This window comes from Anastrepha obliqua, chromosome 4, assembly GCF_027943255.1.
Source record: "Anastrepha obliqua isolate idAnaObli1 chromosome 4, idAnaObli1_1.0, whole genome shotgun sequence".
Taxonomy (NCBI): Eukaryota; Metazoa; Arthropoda; class Insecta; order Diptera; family Tephritidae; genus Anastrepha; species Anastrepha obliqua.
In genome coordinates this window covers 109,316,858-109,336,727 of record NC_072895.1, presented here as the reverse complement: position 1 = coordinate 109,336,727, position 19,870 = coordinate 109,316,858, and the positions used below count along the sequence as shown (strand labels likewise).

Below are 19,870 nucleotides of genomic sequence, written 5' to 3'. Positions count from 1 at the left end.
ATAATATTTTCCAGGATTTCTACATAGTATAAAATTTAAATGACGGAAATTCTGCTATCGCATCAAATTAATTTCTCAATGCCATTAAGCAAAAAACCAATCTGCATTTCACTACATCAAACAATAATTCCATTAAAACTAATCCCGCATTCGCTCTGTTATTCCAAGTACAGCACTCTGGCAGTTAATCCACCACTATTAATTACGTATACGCCACGCATGACAAATTTAAATATGCATAGGGGACATGTAATTAAAAGCATAAGAAGAAAAAGAGCATCACTAAATGAGTATGATTTAGTTGTCATGAAATGCGGTAACGAATGAAAGCAATCGGGGTGGTTTGCTGGTTTTAATTTTTATGTGTAATTTTCGCCGCAACTTGACATGTTTTTGATTTAAAATGTAAATTTTTGTGTTTTCGAAGCAGCGAATTACAAGCACAAATGCATGCAAAGAGTGTGTAAATATGGAATCCACGCACACCCTTAGAAAGATTATGCATGGAAATTATAATAGCCTATGTATATGTATAAGTATATGTATTGCATTGTATATGTATGTATTTGAATGTGTAGCACAGAAACTAAAAAAATGAAATTATTTGTGAAAATGCGCAAAGTTTGTGGCTTATCTGTTGCTTACCCATAAACTTTGTGCCATGTTTTTGTGCATTTTCTTTATAAAATAAATATGTATTTTTAAATAAGTTATGCGACTTACATAATATTCGCATGTTAAACTAAGTTTTATGTGTTTGCTTTTATTAAATTCTTTTCAACATTTTATTCAAATAAAATACATAAAAGCTTAAAACCTTCATTGTTAATAAAAATAAATTTAAATAGAAATGTATGTGCCGTAAAAATGTCAGCAAAAAAAAAATATTTTCAACCGCTAAAGTTAAGGCAGATACGGCTACTCAAAGAAATCTTTTCATATTATTTCATATTTGTATTGTGCGCATTTATAGAGACATATATAAGAGTACAGTTAGATACAGCAAGTGAAATGAATCCTCTTTTGTCATTTCACCAGACAGTCACTAGATAGCAGATTTGTGAAAATGAATACAAAAAATACATACCTACACGAACATACCGTTACATGCTTAGGGTAATTTATGTACGTAGGGAATTTCCATATGTTGATAAATTTTAGATAACAAGAATTCAAATGATGAGGTTTATAAATTTAAAACATCCTAAGTTGAAAAAAGCTGCAAATTTTCATTTTCATCAGTGCGAACGTGCATAAATTCATAAAAGAATATAAAGTTCAGCACACGAAATTACAATAATGTAAATTTATAATTCAATAAAATCATAGTAAGTGACATTTTTCAAGGTACTTCGAATCAAACTGAATTTCTCAAACTTATTTTTATATTCAATATTTCAAATATCAGGTCAGTCCATAAGTTTGTGTGTTTTTTAAAGGTGGTTTTAAAATTAGTAAAAAATATATTTAAAGTATTTATTAATCAATAATATGTTTTGTACTTCATTATTTACAATGTCTTCTCAACGTTTAGGCAAATTTTTATTTCCCTTTATTTTTTGTCCCTGGAGCCAAAATACGCTTCGATATCCCTTTTCATAGCTTCTTTTGAGGAGTAGTTCTTGTTACTCATATGGGATTGAAGTCCACGGAAAAGGTGATAATCACAAGGTGCTATATCCGGAGAGTATGGTGCATGCGGCATTAGCTCCCATGCGAGCTCGTGCTCAGCTTGCCTAATGTTTGCTTTTGTGGTATGAGGTCTTGCGTTGTCGTGGTGAAACAAAACTTTGCGTCTATTCACTAAAGACGTTCGATTTTTGTTAAGTGCCTCATTCAGGTTTGATAGCTGATGGGAATAATAATCAGCAGTTATCATCTGGTTTGGTTCCAGAAGTTCATAATAAACAATACCGGCCATATCCCACCAAATAGACAGGAGAATCTTCTTGGGGTGAAGGCCATCTCTAGGGGTCGGTTCTGGTGTTTCATCTTTATCCAACCATTGGCGTTTGCGAACACGATTATTGTAAAGGACCCATTTTTCATCACCAGTAACGATACGGTTCAAAAAACTTTCATTTTCAAGCCGTTGCAGCAGCTGAAAACACACATTCACTCTCTGCTGAAGGTTGGCGACGGAAAGTCTATGCGGAACCCATTTTCCCAGGCTTGAAACCTTTCTCAACTGAACCAGGTGCCTGTGAACTGTTTCATGCGATGAATTTAACCTCTGAGCTATCATATCGACTGTCAAATTTGGCTCAGCTTCCACGAGTTCGAGCAAGGCGTCGGAGTTAAAGACTTATGGACCGCCAGCGCGCGGGGCATCCTCCACGTCGCAGTTACCACTTCGGAATTTTTAAAACCACTTTTGCGCAGTCCTTATACTCACGGTATTCTCTCCGTGAACAGTGTTTATTTCTGCAGCAGCAGTTGTTGCATTTTTACCACTTTTATAAAAAAAATACAAAATATGCCTTTTATACGCGTTCGACGATTCCATTTTATTTTTTAACAACACGTGCTTCTACTCGCGATTAAAATCACTTGTTGAATGCACAATTTACCAAAGAAAATATAAATAGTTCCGTTATATACAGCGAATAATTTTTTGTACGCAAAAATCGTACAAAAGTGAAATTATGGGTAAAATACACAGGAACCCGCGATTAAAATCACTTGTTGAATGCACAATTTACCAAAGAAAATATAAATAGTTCCGTTATATACAGCGAATAATTTTTTGTACGCAAAAATCGTACAAAAGTGAAATTATGGGTAAAATACACAGGAACTTATGGACTGACCTGATACTTCTTTGCCAGTTGATAACTTGATTTCTGCGCAGCTGTTTTTGACAAATGCAAGGTGGCGCAAAATTAAACACCCATAGCAAGATTTATAATTTTTGCAAATGGCGTCGTACATCAATCATATTTGATTGGTTTGTACACAAGACAGCTGCATTACATGAACAGACTAGCACTGAAGCGCTTTAAATAAAGATTTTCATCACTCAAAAGCATTTTTTTAATTAAAAAAAATTTACTAAAAAAATGTGGATGATTAATTTTGCGCCACCTTATACAAACATTCTTAGTTAGTAATAAGATTATATTTCACCTTTTTTCAATTTTTTAAATTTCTTAAATTTTTTTAAATTTTTGCTACATTTCCTCTCGTTAAAAATTTAAGCATTTCAACAATTCATAAAATAACAATTATAAATATAAAAATATAAATATAAATTTGAAACAAATACTTATTGCATACGTAACATCTTTCTTTTTATATGCCAACTCTCTGATGCGTTACTCTGTTGCGTCACCTGCTCTTTACTTCAACTTTACGCCGTTTTGGCCTTCACTCATTTTGCCCTGATACTCAACTCTATGCAAATTTCGACGCTGCCGCGCTTATGTTACCATCCCCGTACAATTGCACATAATAGGGCGCCGCCAAGCTAACAAAAGAGGACATCGAAAAAGTTTTCTCACTGTACGATCGGGTAAGTTGCATTGCATAACTTTGACGCAAAGTTTTGAAAGAAGAATTATGTACAAATAATATTTATTTAGCGTTAAGTTGGCAGCATTTCAAGTTGGTTGATGTTATTTTTTTTTTTCTTTTTAATTCTTTTTAATTCTGTTTATTTTGTTTTGCTTTTTATGCCACTTCATGTCTAACATTTTTTTTTTTTTTTGTTTTGTAGTTTCATTTCTAATGATTTGGTTTATTTCTCCCTCGAAGTTATTTTCTTTGTGCGTCGTCGTATTTATTTTTTATGCTTCACAGATCCAATTTGCTGTCCATATTCCAACTTCTGAACTATTGTTGAATGCAAGCAAATCCCTTTTGTCTACAAAACAATGTGGAATGCCCACGCTAACTTTCGCAAGTCTTGGGAGTATAACGCATGTGCTGAATCCCTTTTGTCCTTTCTCGTCGAGCGCCGACTGAAAGAGAAAAATATTTTTTATATCTTACAAATATTTGATATATATTTTGCCTGGTTCCCACTTACTTACACTCAATATGTACATTATTTCTGTGCCTTGCACAATTTCTGTTGCCAAGTCAAGCATGAAATGCATACTTAAATATTTGAGTCGTTCAATGGAGCCATTGCATTAGCCAACTTGTTGATACTGCAAAACAAAATTAAAAATTAATGAAAAATCGTTGAATTAATGATAATTAGAAGTGCAAATATTTATTTTAATTTTTTAACTGCGGTCAAATGAAACATTTTTGACAAATTTTTGTTGGAAGCTGCATTAATATTCCATTAGCGTTCCACACCACAGCTGATGAATTAGTGAATTAACGATTATAGAAAATAAGTTCACTAACTCGATAAATTCATTTGGTTAGTGGTGAATTTATTCGAATTAAGTAGGCAGACTTTTAACAACCGAAATAAAACAAAAATTTAGTGCTCATCTTCCCTTTATCCCGCAATATCTCCCGTATCCATTATCATTCTGCACGACTCAATGCGCCCATACTTGGATTGGCATACAAACAAGCTTTACTGCCAGCTGTATAACTTAATCGATTTGACATTTTCCAGCATATTATTTTTTAGCGCCCATTTGAATTGTAAATGAAATGAATTTTATGTGTAGCATAAATTTTTAAAAAAGAAAACACACTTTTCTAACACTCTCACTCACACTCTCGCACTCTGCCTACTACGGATTATTTTACATTTTCTCTACTAAATTCTTGTTATTGCATCTGCGCCGTCTAAACAATCACAGCACATTAATGAAATTTTGCACTTCACTGCAGCTTATTTCAGTAAGAGTCTCAAAAACCATAAATAAAATGAACTAAATGAATAAATAATGAATCGCATGAATAAAATCAAAGCCACAAGACCATTGTGGCAAGGACATAAATGTGCGGTTGTCAGCAGTTGTCGATAAATTTATAAAGCGTACATTTTCCGCTCTAGAAAAAATTGAGATGACTGAAAAAAAAAACAAAGAAATGCTGTCAATGACAGTTCAAATACTTATCTCTTCCTTCTGGTAGGCTTTTAATGGAAACGTCCATCGAAACAGGCAAGAATTCCAAATACACTTAGACGCAAAAATAAGATGAAGTAATGCTTCAGTGAAATACCAGCTGCGATTTCAAAATAGCGAACACTTGAAATATTCGCACAAATCAAAACATTCACTCCTAAAATTATATGAAAATATGGAAAAGTTTGAGTAGCAAGAAGTTAAAGCATTGACCAACCCAATGAACCAAACTAAAGACGACGACGACAAGCATGGCGGCGAGCAGCTAGTCAGCTTCATGCATGAGTTCCCATGCAAAATATAGTCTTATGCATGCCTGGCGATTGAAATTAAAAGGTGCTCTGTCCATTCCATAAGAAGAGTGTTCCAGCAATCTATGTCAGCTACCGCGAAATTGGTATTCTAAGTATCGGCTGCAAGGTTCCTTCGAGCGTATTGTGGGGAAAAATGAAGCTCACCATCCACGAACTCTTTACACCTTATCAGTGTGGCTTTCTTCTTCTTATTGATTAGCGCGATAACCTCTTACGGAATTTTGGTCGAGTTTAACAAAGCGCGCCAGTCGTTTCTTTCTCGTGCTGCTCGGCGCCAATTGGAAATACCACCTAATCTTTCCAACGTAGAGGAGGCCTTCCTCTTCCTCTGCTACCACCAGCATCGAATATTTCCAGAGCCGGAGCGTTTGGACGACATGACCCAGTCAACGTAGCCGCTGGATGTTTATTCGCTGCGGTATGTCTATGTCGTCGTAGAGCTCATATAGCTTCGTTCCATCGCCTGCCCTATTCGCCATTGCCAATGTGCAAAGGTTCAAAAATCTTGCGCAAAATCTTTCTCTCAAACGCTCCAAGCGTCGCTTCATCAGATATTGTCATCGTCCACGTTTATGTGCCATACGTTAGGACGGGCATGATGAGAGCCTTATAGAGTATTAGTTTTGTTCGTCGGGAAAAGACTTTACTGCTGAATTGCCTACTTAGTCCAAAGTATTACTTGTTTGCGAGAGAGATTCTCGGCTGGATTCCAATTAAGGCTGGTTCCTAAATAAACAAAGTTTGGCTTAAAACCTGAAAAAAACGGAATTGACCAGATTCTCACAGTACGTCAAGACTAGGAAAGGACACATGAAAAGATAATCGACGCACTCTATATTTTCCTTCATTTTAAGGTTGCATAACGTGACTTGGAAATATTGATTTTATCCGCAACTATTTCATAAACGCATATAAAACTGTGTGCTTATTGCTTTATACAATTTCTAATAAAACTTTGCACGGAATAAGGGCACATATTAAATACAGGGTGTATACGGTATTTGAGGACAACTAGAGAGTTAAACTAATTAGCTTTTATTTTGAACGAAATTTATTGAAAATTCGCGAATTTTTTGCACAACATTAAATTCTTTTATATCGATGAAGTTATTTAATAAAAAATTTCTATTAGTTGCAATACCTTCCTCAATCTGGGTCCGGAAACGATTGCATCCCCGAATCATAGGCTCCTTATTTACATATATTGACCATAACGGTATAAATGGCAGCCTTCAGCGAAGAAAAGGTATTATAAGATTGCTTATTGATTTCACGCTCAAGGAGCGCACCTTACGTGCTAATCCACGGAATTAAGGTCTGTGGAGTTAGATGACCATAAGTTCGGTGGTCCTTGATCTTTTTAGCCATCTAATCTTGTGTCACCATCACTTTGAGTGAAGAAGCAGAGTCTTGCTGAAAGATATATGGGCTTTCACCGCAGACACTATAAGTCCAGGGTTTCACCACGGTTTCTAGAATCTCGATATATGCAGCAGAATTCACTCAAAATTCTTGAGTAAAGAAGAGTGGTGTTATGACTTGCTCTTTTATTGCTCACAACACTTAAAACCATAACGCTGGCTGGAAACTTCATGTACATGACAACAGGAACCTCTCTAGAATTGGAATATAGCTATCTGTCATTTCGAAGGTTGGCCTTTTGGCTTTGGTCATATATATTTGTTCGTCATAAAAACATAACTTTTCCGTGCTTCAGGGGTTAAATTATATTTAGAAGGTCTTTTGATCCCATAAACTTCTGTCCTCGTGTTTGCTACGCCTTAAACTTTTTTTGTACGAATAACGTAGGATTTATACCGGAAATCTCAGAAACATAAGACTCTCTCGCAAGGGCTCTCAATGCTTTTGAAGGGTCCTCGTCATTCCTCGTCATTGATCACTTGTTGAATAAATTGTTGAATAATAAACGTTCCTCGTGTTTTTTGTGTTTTTCAACGGATTCTTCATCGCCATCTGGTGCCTTCAAATCACGGCAAACCTTATGAGCGAATGATCGAGCGCACTTAAGAATATTAGAGATTTCTAAATTGATATGATTTGGACAATATGGTGACGATAACTGTCTCTTCATTACTTGAGTTAAATAGTAATCCTTCATGTCGTAGGTATCTGAAACAGAGCAAAAAAGAAAAATAATGGTTTCGGGAAATTATAGCCACATACATGCATGTCCCCAACCAACTTCATACACCCGTTCACTTCATCGCTCCCAAAACTATCCTATAATATGACATTAGATTTACAACTCAGCGGGTATGTCACGACTTTTCAAAGTATACATAAATATGCTGAAAAGTTTTGGTATGATGAAAATGGTTGAACATAGCACTGGGCTTCCACGTTGCCACATTTTGTGGAATTCTTATCTGAGTTGTGTTTTCTAAAGTTTCTGATACAAAAATTTGACATTTGATGAACATTTGTTGAACTTTTTAAATTGGTGAAATTTGAATTTTTTTAATAAGTGTGAAACTAGAAATTATACAGTTTTTCTGTTGTATAAACTATATTTTTATAAAAAAATAAAAAAGAAATTAAATAAAAAATTAATAAATAGTTGAAACATTGGAATAAGTCGTGCTACTGTTAGTACAGATCCACGTAGCAGTCGATGCTGTAAATCTATCCGAAAAACTTAGAATTTTTTAATTCTTACAAATCGATTCATAGCCATTCACTTATTCTCAGTGCAACTTTTAACAATAATTTCGCTATTATTTCTTAATTTTTGTATATATTTTCCATTAGAAAAAACGTATTACAGGGTCCAGCTTTAAAAAGGTCACATTAAAACCAATTAAAAGGGTCATAAATTTAGTTTGGAAAATTACTTTTATTTAATTCAAAATAAAATATGTTTGAAAATAATACAAAATTAAGAATCAATTTACTTTTCCTCGATATGACCACCTTTTGCCTTGACTATGGCCTTGAGGCGGTCCAGAAATTAATCTAATTCGGACCTATCTCTCTAAAAGAGAAAATAATCCATCGGACTCGCGTCTGGTGAATTTGAGAGCCATTGTGTGGACGTTATGAAGTTCGGAACGTTGTTTTTTAGCCATTCTTGGTTCACTCGAGCTTTGTGAGGCACTCGGCACTTGTTGAAACGTCCATGGTCTGCCACCGAAATTTTTGTCTGCCACTGCTTCAAGGCAACCTCCAGAATACTTTTCCAACAATATTTCGCATTTCGCCCATCTGTGGTTACAGCAGCCCAAACCATTACCTATAGTGTGTGCTGCCTCCTAGTGGCCAATCGATGACTCAAATTCTCGTATGAACGGTCGGTCAAATTAAACCCTTTTTTCGTCAGAAAACACAATGTTCGGAAATTTACCGCTTTCGGCTAAGCGAAACCACTCCTTTACACTCTCATGTCTGACTTATTGCTGCTTTGGTGTGAGATCATGCACCTTTGGTTCTTGTAAGGCTTGACTTTGAGATCACTTTTCAGTATGCAGCGGATGCTACGGTCAGATATTTTCAGTTCTTTCGCCATCTGATTGACACTTCGTCGCTTCTTAACTTTTTGAAGCATTTCACGTGACGTTCTAGTCTTTTGATGACCACCTCCATGACATTTCGCGATGCTACCAATATCATTTTAACGAGTAATGGTGCGATGAACAAAAACTTTATTTACTTTAAGGTGCTCGAGCTCACGAACAATCGCTGCTTGTGATTTTCCAGCCAAAAATAATGCAAACACACTATTACGTTTGAAAGGTATTACTGATTTTCTTTTTCCGCGTTTACCCCCGGCAAAATGCTTCCGTGCGCTTGTAAACCATACTCAGGACTGTCGTTTAGCCAACTAACAGACCGCGCGAGCGGTCTGAAGTTGGTTACACTTCGAGTGCCAGACCCTGTACAGCTTACCTTTGCTATTAGAGATTAAGCATTTTGATACGATTTCCAAGTCTCACAAAAAATAATTTGTTTTTATGTATAAACTTTCCCCCAGAAAAATTACAATTAATGCCGTTTCTCTTGATACAACAGGCACTTTCCATAATACATAGCACAGCTGATTCAGTGGTGCATTCAGCAGCAAAGCAGCAAATGCTTTATGCTTTTGAAATTTGTACTACAAACTTTTGTCTTCATGTACAATGGCATTTTAATTTCCTATTTCGTAATTTCAATTTAAAATTTAAAACCACAGACTGCCACACTTCGCACTCAGGGTTAACTTCGCATACATATCTACATATATATGCACACACAAAAACACATCAAAATTTTTATTTTACGATTACACAAACACTTTGAAAAATAAAGTGCGAAAAAATAACAGCATTTTCGCAATTTGTGAACTAGTAGCACAAAACTTTTACACTACGCCCACAAACAATGGAAATTCTTCGCACATACATAAGTACATACATGACTCCCTACATAGAATTGTGTATTGTATGTGCTATGCCATGCTTTATTGTGTGATTTGGTTGTTGCTCCTGTTGCTGTGTTGTGTTGCTTTGTGTTGAGTTGAGTGCGGTCAATTGTTTTGCCATTCAAACAATCTGAGTGGTGCATTGAGCACCAGAGTCATCGCCACAACCACAGCAGGATTTAGTTGGTGTCGAAAGCTTTGCTGTATTGCCAAGAACGAAATAACTCCACACCCACACTCACTTTTATTGGATTAGGTAGTTGTTTTTTCCTTGAAATCTACTAGGCCACAACCCAGGCAATCACACTATCATTGCACTCACACTTGTACACACATAGCGAAATGCTCAACTTAGGGATTCTATTTGAAATCTATGCAGCGCTATAGAAAATTTGTTCTTTTTTGCTGTTGGTTTTATGGGCTTGCTACGAGGGTTGCCTATTATATTTGGCAACCAATAATGAAAACACAGTAAACTTAATATATAATGAAAAATGTTTTATTGCTTTTCAAAATATTATCCTTGGAAGTCAATACACTTCTGCATGCGGTTGAATCAATTTTCAAAACACTTTCGTCGCTCAGAAGTAGATACCTCCAAAATTAGCTGTTTAAAGGCTTCGATAGTTTCTTCAGGTGTTGAAAAGCGTTGATCTCGCATTTTATTTTTAATGTTCGGGAACAAAAAGAAATCATTAAGTAGCGGTGCAGTTGGAAAATTACCAGATTTTCCGAAACAACAAGAGGTGCTTTTTCCGCGAACAACTTTTGCTGGGCACGTCTTGCTGGTTGTTGTTTCCGTTTCAGGCTCATATACACAGATCCCAGATTCGTCACCTGTTACAAAGTCATAGACGTGCTTTGAACCACCGCAGCAAAGTTTTTTCAACATGTCTTTACAACAATTCTAAAATTATGCGGTATCCAACGTAACAAATCTTCTTGGCGACCTAAAATTTCCAAGTTCTAAGGATGTCTCTATCTCATACTATTCACATGACGATCTTGCATTATTAATTGACGCACTGCAACGAGTGTTTCTAGCACAGCAAACGTTTTTATAGAGCCCTCACGAAAGTCATCCTGTAAAGATCGATGGTCACATTGGAACTCGTTGTGCCAGCGTTTCACAATAGTCAAAGTTGAAGTAAGTTGCTCAATGCACTCCGGTCTCGATAGGCCACGTCTTTTGACCGAGATGAATTTTTCAACTCACTGTAAAAATAACAAAACAAATAAGCGCATAAGTGAAAATATTCTATGTAAATTTATACTAAAACATAACAAATTTTTTAATAAAAATATCGAATTGTAGGTCATCACACGTAGTATTGCAATGACGCAAAATATGAAAGACAACCCTCGTATAAGCAATCTTATTTACATTCTATCCAATCACTGCAATATCAATCAAACCACAGCAGTAACTTGGCTTATTGCAAAATATTTACATAGCGGAGGCGGTCTTGCGAAATGGTTGTTTTGAGTATTAAAAAATACTTGCAATAAAAAATCTAATTTTGTTTTTGTTCTATATATTCTTAACTAACCATGTTTTAGTGAATTTGTAGATGGACCTTTGCAAAGTTTAACTTTTGCCGATTTTCTTCAATACACAAGGGCCAGGTTTTTAGAAGGCACAGAAAAAAAATAGAGGAAAATAAGAAGAAGAATAAGCTAAATTAAGAAAAAAGTGGCTCTATTATCATTCCTGCTTGCTCAATTTAGCACTTCATTTTTTTTATTATTTTTTTATTTAAAAAAATATTAAATAAAATAAAACTAAACTCCGCTAGCTTCGGAGGATTTCGGCTGTATACTTCCTTTTTATTATTTTGTTTAATTTAATAGGTCAAAATAATCACTAATTAATTAACTAACACGCAAGCAACTTGCACATAAAGGTTTGTTCACTTTCTGTGCTTTCAAAGCTGTCAAATTCGCCAAGCACAAAGTAGCGCCACTGGTATGGCGCCACTTTTGTCTCTCTACACACTGCTAATTCAAACAAATTTCCAGTTTTCAAATAAACCAATAACAAATTTATTGTAAGCGTATCCATCTTTACTGGAGCTTACGTTGACATAAGCATCAGATTTCATTATGTTTACTCGCTTTATCTTTTTGTGCAATTTGGCATGCACTGTGTATCACATTTCATTTGTTGCAAAATTGTTGGGCAAGATTTATACGTGTCACAACATGTCGGCGCCATATAAATATGTATACAAAAACTTATATTTATACCGCTTTTTATCTTTTTCGATACTTGCAGGATAATAGTGGCTCAATAGAAAACGAAGAGCTTAAAGGATTTCTGAAGGATCTGCTTGAGTTGGTGAAGAAGGTATGTACGAGTATGTATGAATGCGAGAGCAAGCAAGTGAAAAAGTTGAAACTAGCGGGGAGGGGAGAGCGGGACTTTTCTCTTAGCTGTCAAAACCAATTGTTGCTTTAATGATAAGTTAATTTTATACTCTTTTTCTTTTCGCACAAACACAGGATGACTATGATGCTCAAGATTTGAAGGCCTTCGAGGAGACCATATTGCGTGGCGTAGGTTACGATAAAGATGGTAAAATCTCACGCAAAGAACTGACAATGATTCTGCTGACTTTAGCCAAAATGCCACCAGAGGATGAACAATAAATTTTTAGCGCACACAACACTAACAGCAACAACAACAACATAACAAATAAAAAGAATTTGTCAAATAAAAAAATTTGAATGTAGTGTGAAAATAAAATATAAAACTTAACTGATGTTAAAGTATTGAAGTCTTAGCAGTTGAAATGAAGGGAATAAAAGAAAGAATAGTAAAATCCATGAAGTATTAGGGAAAACGGTGAAGAATGAGCAGAAAGGGATAGAAGTCGGAAAATTGCGAAAAATCACACGCAGCCACATTTTTTGATAGCTTGTGGCATGCGATAAGGAAAAAATGGCTAAAAAACAATTATAATAAATTGAAAAAATATATATATATTTAATTGTATGAAAATGCAATTGTTGTATTGTTGTATTCAAACAAATGATTATTTGCAAAAACAAAAAAAAAAACAAAACCATTGAACAACTAAATTAATTAATTTAGAAAACAAATAAAATCATAACCTTTAGGTATGAAATTGAGAATTAATTGCACGTCGAGACGCAAAAATATTGAACGAAATCAAAATAAATTTCGTGCGACAAAGCAACACACACAAGAATACAACAATAAAACATTCATCGAGGGAAATTAATTACTTTAAAATGCTGCCGATGCAAAGCAGTCAATGGAATATATTTAGAATATTAAAAGCAAGTGATGCAAAAGAAATATGAAATAATAACATAAAGTGAATGTGTAATTTAAAGGCATTAAAATTTTAAACAATATCAAGTGTCAAATTTGGAGGCTAAGCGATAACATTGAAAAATATAAAAGCAAATAAATAAATGTATAAAATAGCAAACAAAATTTGAGTACATTGATTTGAAGCATTTTTCCGTCGTTTTAAACAGGGACTCAACCAGTCACCAATTTAGTAGTAGTAATGGATATTTCCGAGTTCGAATGGTGAATGGCAATTTTTTTGCAAATTATAAAATTATTAATTTTATTTATAAAGCAGCATTGACACACATTGAGAAGGTTACATTTTTATTAAATATATTTTTAATTAGTTCAAAATAATTAAAATTGTTTCTAAAATTCGATTTTAGTATGCCTATAAACCCAATTTTAAAACCATCCACATGCACTACATTTATAATTGCCAGGAACCTGCAAATGTGTGGCGCGCAGATAAAAAAAACAGCAAAAGAAATTTTGAATAAAATAACCAAACAAAAAACCAGCCAATAAATGTGTATGTCCTAGCGAAAAAATAAATAAACATCGATTTTATTAATTGTATTAAACAAATTAAAAACTTATATTGTATTTGCAACAATTTATATGTATGTACTTTAATGTGTATTAGTTTATACATAAATATTTTATAATTCATACAAATGATATTTATGAGTATTATAGCATGACATGTGGCATATGTATGAGTAACGAAATTTTTTAGATATGTATGTTAGTTTGTTGAAAGAAATAAAAATGGAAATAAAAATAAAAATAAAAATAAAAATAAAAATAAAAATAAAAGAAAATAATACAAAAAGTCAAAAATATATTTAAACAAAATTTTATTAATGTACCAACTTATCCTTATTTACTCTGCTAATGACATCCGACTTCGTAAAACGCAAAATGCGAAAAACTAAAATGAATTTAAAAACAAAATCTCATACACACACACACACACTACTTTCAGATTCAGCATAGTTGAAAAGCATTTGAAAATATTTTTTTTTTTTCATAAAAGTTTAAGTATTTTGATGTTCTATTGTGTACCTGTCATTGTAAGATACACTTGGCTAAAAAATGGATGCGAATATTCACACTTGAGTATCGCAAGCAGGCAAAAACGCTGACCGAAAGTGCGATCAGCATGAATTCTATAGAAAAATAAATTGGCAATGTTTCGAAACACAATTAGTAGATGATTTGAAATTGACTATATAAAAGAGAATATATTTGAATAAAATTGGAATGGAGCGTTAATATTTTTCCAAACATTTTCTGCTTTCCTGTAAACCATTGCCAGTTTGCAATCCACACAAGTGAGAAAAAACAAATGAGCTGATTGTGAAATTCAGCCACAACTGAGGTTAATTGATTTCTGAAGGCCGGTTTTCACGTGGCACAGTATTAAACATCAATAAAATTTAACAGAGTGGAAAATTCCAAAATTCGTAAGACACGAGATATTTGCAAGTCTTTGAAACCCATATTAATGTGAGCATGATTTAGTAACTGTCGCATTTACATGCCCAAGAGGAAAGTGGTAGAAGTTGAGTTACTTATAGACCTATACATGGATATGATATTTCAAATAAGTAACTAAAAATATGAAGTAATTTCCATAAAAACTACTACTTCTAATTGAGCTGGAATTTGAACACTTCACTTGCCCTTCAACACTACTTCAATGCAACAATTACGAGCTAAGGCATTCCAGTTAACGGTATTTACATTTTTCCTAAAATGCCTTGAGCTTGTTTAAAAGGTATTTTTCTTCGATTCAACATCTCTAAATATTTTTTAAACCTTTTTTGATTCAGAATGCGGGGTGCTCTTTATTGGGTAAGGGCATTTCAATTCTTCTCAGAATGCTTTGAGCTTGATTCTCTCTCTCTCTTAGCTTCACAGTCTGTGGTGGACCATAGCATCATCAACAATCCTAATCCAATTCAATCTCTATCTTGCCTCATTTCTCCAATTACGAACGTGCATCGCTTCTACGTCATCAAGCCATCTCTTTCCTGATCGGACTCTCTTTCTTCTTCCAATTGGACGCAAAGTAAACACCCTTTGTGGATTCTTTCGTTGAGCTTGATTAGAAAGTATTTTTCTACTATTCAACATATTTAAGTATTTTTTAATGCTTTTTGATTCACAATGGGAGTTATTCTTTATTTCAAAGATGATATTTCATGGCAAATGAAGCTGCAGCTTACTAGTTTAATGGTTGTGGATTGGTGCATAGAAAGGAAGGTATAATTAGTGCGGCATCTAAATTGCAAGCAAACAAATTTGTTTTTTAAATATATTAAAATTTTACAAATTCCTCAAAAGTTTTCTTCGAACACGCATAAAACAACAAATGTTCAAGCAATTAACTGACCCTTTTGCATTCAGCTTCAGTTAGTAGCAACTCAAACACTAAGTAAACTTCTTCAATTAAACTTTTGACTTGCAAAATTTAACAAAAGTAATTTTCCAAGCATCTTCAAATCCACTAAACAACAATATTGGCTAAGTTTTTGATGTCGCTCATCAAACTGAACCAATTTGTTAGACTCCCATCAAAAAATCTAACCCACAAAATGTAACAATTTGATTGAAGTTGATTTGCTTTTCGACATCCGGCACATGCTCGTATCCACTTAACAATAACTTTTAACATAAAAAAGTACCCAACTAGTAGACTGCGACACTGATTTGCCTCGTTACAAAGTGCCCGACAAGGAGATGAGATTGAGCAGAGAGCGCATGAACGAAAACAAGAAAGCGGTGATGAGTAGAGTACTTACGTACACTCAAGCAAACGAGCTAACGGCACTGATGTGATATTTCATTTAAGTGATGATGTTGCAATGATGAAGCTGATGATGTTGATGATGATGACATGAGCCATAAATGCAAATCAATACTAGAAGAAATTTAAAAACGATGTCAAAATCGACAACAAGGTTGGATAAATAGATTTTTAATGAGTCAGACAAAAGGATTGCGGATGCAGACAAAAAAACACAAACTCAAACAATAGAGCGACAAACGTAGATGCCAATAACGAAATGCATGCCATTTGTTGTTGTGGCAGATGGTGTACTTGCCGGTGACCTCATTACCGGACAAGTGTGCTGGCGGAGGAGAGCGTTACCGATACCGTTACAGGTGTGGTGTATTAACAGGCAATAACCAGCGCACTGCTGCCGGTGGCCACTCAATCATCATCAGCGCGCACACATTTTGTAGGAGCAAAAAAAAATTGAGTAAGTGGAGAATTTATGCAAATGCTGCCGGTTGGCTAAACAGTTAACTAGGTGCTTGATTGACATACGCCGCCGCTGATGCTATTGGCACGATAACCATGGCAACCTGAAAGCATAAATGCAATTGATGCGATATTGAAGAGTCCGTTATGCAGCCAACTGTTGTTGTGTAATGGTGTACTAACAGCGTTTAATTTCACTTCAAGTTTTATGGTATGGTAATGTGCGCGCAGCACTTGAGTCTGTAAGAATCATGCCTAAGTTGTTTTAGAGCTAAACACTTGAGAAAGGTAGAAAAATGTATAGTTATGAGTTAGAAAAATGTAAACGTAGAATGACAATTCAAAGTGAAGATCAACGCAGGTAATGCTAAGTACTTAATATTAATGCAATGCTTCCCTACACACAAATCACATTAATAACAAATACATAAGATTAATGCATAGTGACTTTAAATGACTCCAGCTGCTGGTTCTAGAAGACAACATAGCCATTTTATTACTACAAAAACTGGCACTCACATTTTATGCTACCATTTGCTAAGTAAAACTATTGAGCGAGAGAAAGCTACCTTAAAGTAATTTAAAACAAACAATACAATTTACAAAATTAGCGAAATTTAGCTATAGTTAAAACCAAAAAACGAAAAAACTAAAAACAAAACTCTTTGAATTTTTGTGCAAGTCTATACATGTTGATAGGTATACATTCATATATAAAAGATAAAAACAAAAAGGAATTCGAAAAACACTTAACTATAACTAAAATGTTGTTTAGTATTAAACAAAAACTAGTTAAATCTATGAAAATGGGCACTTTAAATAAAAATGTTTACAATATGAATTGCGTGACAAAAACAACAAGTACATATTCACAAAATAAATAGATAATGTTGAAAACAAACAACAACTTTCCAAAACTAAACTAATGCCCCCAAAATACAAAAATATAGAAAACTTGTAAAACGTATAAATGTTAATGCTAAACAAAACATGCTATTTTATCTAAAAAAACAGCTAATAATGACGCTATAAAATTAAAGAGTAAGATATAATATTTACATACTTATATATAACTATGAAAATAATTTGAACTAGGGCACTTAAGTAAAATTAACTGAAATAAGCAGCCATTTAAAAAGTTATCACTTCGTATTAAAAAAATTTAAATAATCTATAATTCCTCAGTTGTTATTTTTGTTCATAAAAAAAACCATAAAAATCACAATTAACAAGTTTTTACGCTACAGCTGTCAACAAGCTAATGAATAACAAAACTAACCTAACTTATATGTAAACTTAAATTGTAAAAGTAAATTGGAACTGTATCTCTAACGGTGCTATCTATCATCTTAACAGCAAAGATATGTTTCAAGCTATTAAACTCACACCGACATACGTCTGATTTCGCCTTAGCTTACTAACGCAAATGCAATAACTAAAATGACGGCATGCCGATGTCATGTCATGCAGCCTCATTGCATGTGCTGCCCCCACCCAGTGTGCGTTGAGCACTGCATGCGAACTTTGAAAGAGCTTGCGCATATTTTTAATTGATCCGAAACTAGTTTAAACTACAACAAATTGCAGCTAACCGCAATTGAAATTGTTCACAAACGATAGGAAGCGGAAATTAGGCGCAGCTTGCACTTAACTTTCTACAGCAGGCCGGCAGACAGGCAAATAGGGATGGCACGATGCGCGCGCAATCGATAATTTAGCTTTACGCTAAGTCAAATGAGAGCACAAAAACATGTATGCATGTCGTTATGCATTTGAAATTCGTAGTAGATATTTTATTTAACATTTTTTTATGTACTCTTCTAAGTCACACCATCAAATGCCACATTTTGCTAAACTTTACAAATAGATATTTCTTCATACTTTAAAAATATACTATCCGCTATTGAACTTTTTAATTGACGTAGTAAAACACCTTAGACTAAATTTTATTACAATTAAAAACAATTAACTTTGCACCGCTAAAATATAATATGCATATATACATTCAATTAATCTAAACGAAATCTCAAAAATTTTACCTGACATTGAAATGTTCTGAAATTGGTAAAAAATATGCCCTGATAAACTAATAAATTAAAATTATAACACGTGTGCATTGGAAAAACCACAAAAAGCCAAATAAGCGCTGCTAAAAAATATAAAATTCTGAAGTAAGAAAAAGTATGATTATATAAATAAATAAATGTATGTGCTACAAATAATAAATAACAAAACAAATGCTGAATTCGCTGATATGTTGTGAATGTACGAAAACACAATTATGCCACAACTAATAAATATATAAAACTAAATTTATGTAAACAATAAAACATAAAATTTAAATTTAAATAAACGAAACCAAAACTAAACAGTGAGTCGTATTATTTCACAGTTGATTTTTTACTGTACAGCTCGGACTTGGCGTAGTGTAGTATTAGAAAAGCAACACATGAAAAATATTCTAAATAAATAAAAAAGCACAAAAATTTCCACATAGCAAATACAAGATGAAGTGCAAAATAAACAAAACTGAGCTCAAATAGAAACGACAGAAGCTGTATTCTGATAACTTCGAATTTATTTATTCAAAGAAAGTCCCCTCTGGCCTCGATACCCTTTTTTGCGCGATCTAAAAGCTTTTCAAAAGAGTATTTCAGGTTATTGACCGGAATATCCTTCAGGATGTCGGTATAAGCCTCTTGGTTGGCCTCTATGGAGGCAAAACGTTTTTCTTCCATGGCCAAATGCAATTTGCCGAATAAGTAGACGTCACAGGGAGCCATATTAGGCGAATACGGTGAGTGATTGATGGTTAAAATGCGATTTCTAGTCAAAAATGGTGAGATGGTCCATTATCATGCAATATGCGCCAGCTTCCTTCTTCGCGGTATTCTGGTATTCAAAATGCCAAGATAGAAAACTGCATTGACGGTTTGGCCCGTTGGCACGAACTCTTTGTGGACAATTCCCTTGGAATCGTAAAAACAATTTTTTTTTTATTCCCCATTGATTTTATACATCTGTCCTTTGACATTAAGTATGTTGTTTAACAATTTGGTCAGGATTTATATACATCGCTTAATGGCCAGTGTCAAAAAGCGATAAAATTAAAATAAACGTAATAATAGCAATTAAATAATATCCAATAATACAATACAAGTTTCACTTTACATGATTACATTTTACAACTATTTTTAATAATTTTTTTTTTTTACATATTTATGGTTTTTTAGCATTTATCATACTAGGTCGCTTGGTCGGGTTCTCTTTAAACGCCTTTTCCCGTTTCTTTCCCTTTCAAGAAGTTTGTTGATTTCTGCATTACTGTGTGTGTGTATTTTTTCAAAGTGCCTTGTTGTTATCTTTTTGATTTCTTTGTCTACTCTTGCTATATTAAAAGTCCTGTGGATGTCATCATTTTTTGTGTACCTGTCAGACATGGTCAAAATTCGAAGAATCTTTGATTGCTGTCGTTGGATTTTTTGTATATGAGTTTTTTTAGCCGTT

General features: G+C 34.0%; 1 protein-coding gene across 1 annotated transcript; it reads left to right on the top strand.

The window, feature by feature from the left end:
- Positions 1–1,107: 1,107 nt before the first annotated feature.
- Positions 1,108–12,525, top strand: LOC129244338 (calbindin-32). Its single transcript, XM_054881958.1, has 4 exons — positions 1,108–1,116; positions 3,455–3,511; positions 12,043–12,114; positions 12,270–12,525. Exons 1-4 carry the CDS (start codon positions 1,108–1,110, stop codon positions 12,414–12,416), a joined length of 285 nt encoding a protein of 94 aa, XP_054737933.1. The 3' UTR covers positions 12,417–12,525.
- Positions 12,526–19,870: the final 7,345 nt, after the last annotated feature.